The sequence below is a fragment of the Spodoptera frugiperda genome, chromosome 23 (genome assembly GCF_023101765.2).
Source record: "Spodoptera frugiperda isolate SF20-4 chromosome 23, AGI-APGP_CSIRO_Sfru_2.0, whole genome shotgun sequence".
Classification (NCBI taxonomy): domain Eukaryota; kingdom Metazoa; phylum Arthropoda; class Insecta; order Lepidoptera; family Noctuidae; genus Spodoptera; species Spodoptera frugiperda.
The window spans coordinates 4259061-4261130 of record NC_064234.1 but is presented as its reverse complement, the minus strand read 5'-3'; the positions used below and the strand labels follow the sequence as shown (position 1 = coordinate 4261130).

The 2070-nt window shown below is 43.4% G+C and overlaps 1 protein-coding gene across 1 annotated transcript; it reads left to right on the top strand.

Moving 5' to 3' along the window:
• Positions 1–1859, top strand: LOC118267131 (uncharacterized). Its single transcript, XM_035580937.2, has one exon. It carries the CDS (start codon positions 482–484, stop codon positions 1349–1351), a length of 870 nt encoding a protein of 289 aa, XP_035436830.1. The 5' UTR covers positions 1–481; the 3' UTR covers positions 1352–1859.
• The last annotated feature ends 211 nt before the right edge of the window (positions 1860–2070 follow it).

Below are 2070 nucleotides of genomic sequence, written 5' to 3'. Positions count from 1 at the left end.
TCAATGTCTCGGCGACAATGCTCAGGAAATGGTTCATCGCGTTATCTGGCAGGAAGAGCGCGCTTTGTAGGAGGAGCGCATTGTCCAGTCATCGGCTCGCTGCGGAGTGCGTGGACGCAACTACACTCACAGCTCTGTCTTCATCACTCGCGACTGTGGCCGTAATGTCTTATTGTTTTATAACACTATAATGATCATGCCAACCATTCATCTTCGTTAATTTCTCTTGCTATAGTATGTCCACCTTCAAATTAGTCGTGTAATACGACATAACTAACACGTTTGTTACCTACATAATAAACACCCGTGCCCGACGGCTCATTACAACCTTTCAATCCAAATATTTTGCTCCCGGACTTTCACCCCTGTATAATGTGTGAGGGGCGACAGACTGGCGCCAGCAAGTCTACATGGCGGCCAAGCGACCTCATCTCCCGAGCTGCGTCAGTCGCGCGTCGGGACCCGCCCTCTACGCTTTACCATGGACATAATCCACGGTGTTTTTGTTTACGTATTTATTGTCAATGTTTGTGTTGTCGCAAGAGGTGGTCACGGAGGACATGGAGGGTCTCATGGATCGCACGGATCATATGGATCACATGGATCATACGGATCACATGGTCACTCGTCATACCACGGCTCGCACGGTCATCATGTGACCGCGAGTCACACCCACTACACGTACCATCCACCTAGACACGTAATGTACACATGTCGTCACTGCTCATCTACGGAGATGTATCCTGTGTACAGACCCATGCCACCGACGTATGTATACATGTACAAAGAATCCGGCAGCAGGTACGCAGACATACTCACTGGTTTGTCTTTGTACAACCTGGGACGTTCCACCAGCATGGGCTGGGCTCGGTCACACGAATACTACGCTCAGCCCGGAGAAAGGTGTTCTCTACAAATCATCGAAAGGTCACATTTTGAGGAGACAGAGTTTCCATGTTTTATGATATCTTCGTTCGTAGAATCAACGGTTGCTAAAGGTAATGATAGTCGTCAGGTTGATATATCGTCGTCGAAGATAGATGTGAAGCCATTTTTGAAGGACAATGGACCGGCGTTACAAGTGACAAATGAGCAGGAGTGCGTGCTATGGCATAATTTGACGATGCATAAAGAGAGGAATCATGTTCCTTGTGCGCTGTTGAAGGAATACGCGAACACTGTGAGGCAGTCTGGTGTCCCCACGTACATTTGGTTGCCCACTCTGTTAGGAACCATCATCGCTATATACTTGTGCTGTGCGTGTTTTTGTAGGAAGAAAGAGAAAGAGACTGTGAAGGAAGAGGCTCCACTTAATGAGCTGCGTGTTCAGGGGTATTGTTCTAATTATTGATGTGGCCATGTTGTGGTACTAATTGATGTTTATCAGCTGCTTCTTACGGCCTGCTATACTTGTATGTAACTAATAAATGTGATAAGCCAATGTATCTCTGTATTGTGATCAATGTCCCCTATTATTCGAGTAAGATAATGAGCATTGTGTGTAGTAGTAAGTATAATGTTTAACTAATAACTGCCGCACTCAGAGACATTTGACAATGATTACTTAAACTATTCCTTAGTAACGATTTTGTTCGGAAAACAATTGCTAAGGACTGGTTTAAGTGACTATTAAATGACTCTGAGTGCGGTTAGTCCTGTTATATATCAAGTAGTGTTTATGTATGACTTCATATCGCACATAGAACCTATGATTTTTGTACTTAAGAATAAGCAGTAGATCCTGTTTGCGTGTAACTCAGTGAATTATCCTGCCAAGTGCCTGTCTTATGATTAGTTTAAGAGCGTGTAGGTTACCGATTGTGTTATATTTAACTCCCAATAAATAATAAACACTTTTAGGGCTGTTTACTAATTTATTTCCCTATTTTTATACAAAAAACAATAATAGTTTATGCTCTCATAGATGACTTTTCTAAAGCTTAACCTGCTTAGCTACCTACTTACCTAAATGTAATTTTTATTATGCGTTATAGATGTATTTTTATTACATGTATTCGAAAACAGCGGCGCGGGAGCGGCGCGGGAGCGGGCAACGAGCGGTTCTAATGA

Excerpts from the sequence above, each read along its gene's own strand:
- LOC118267131 (XM_035580937.2), top strand. The coding sequence starts at position 482 with ATGGACATAATCCACGGTGTTTTTGTTTACGTATTTATTGTCAATGTT.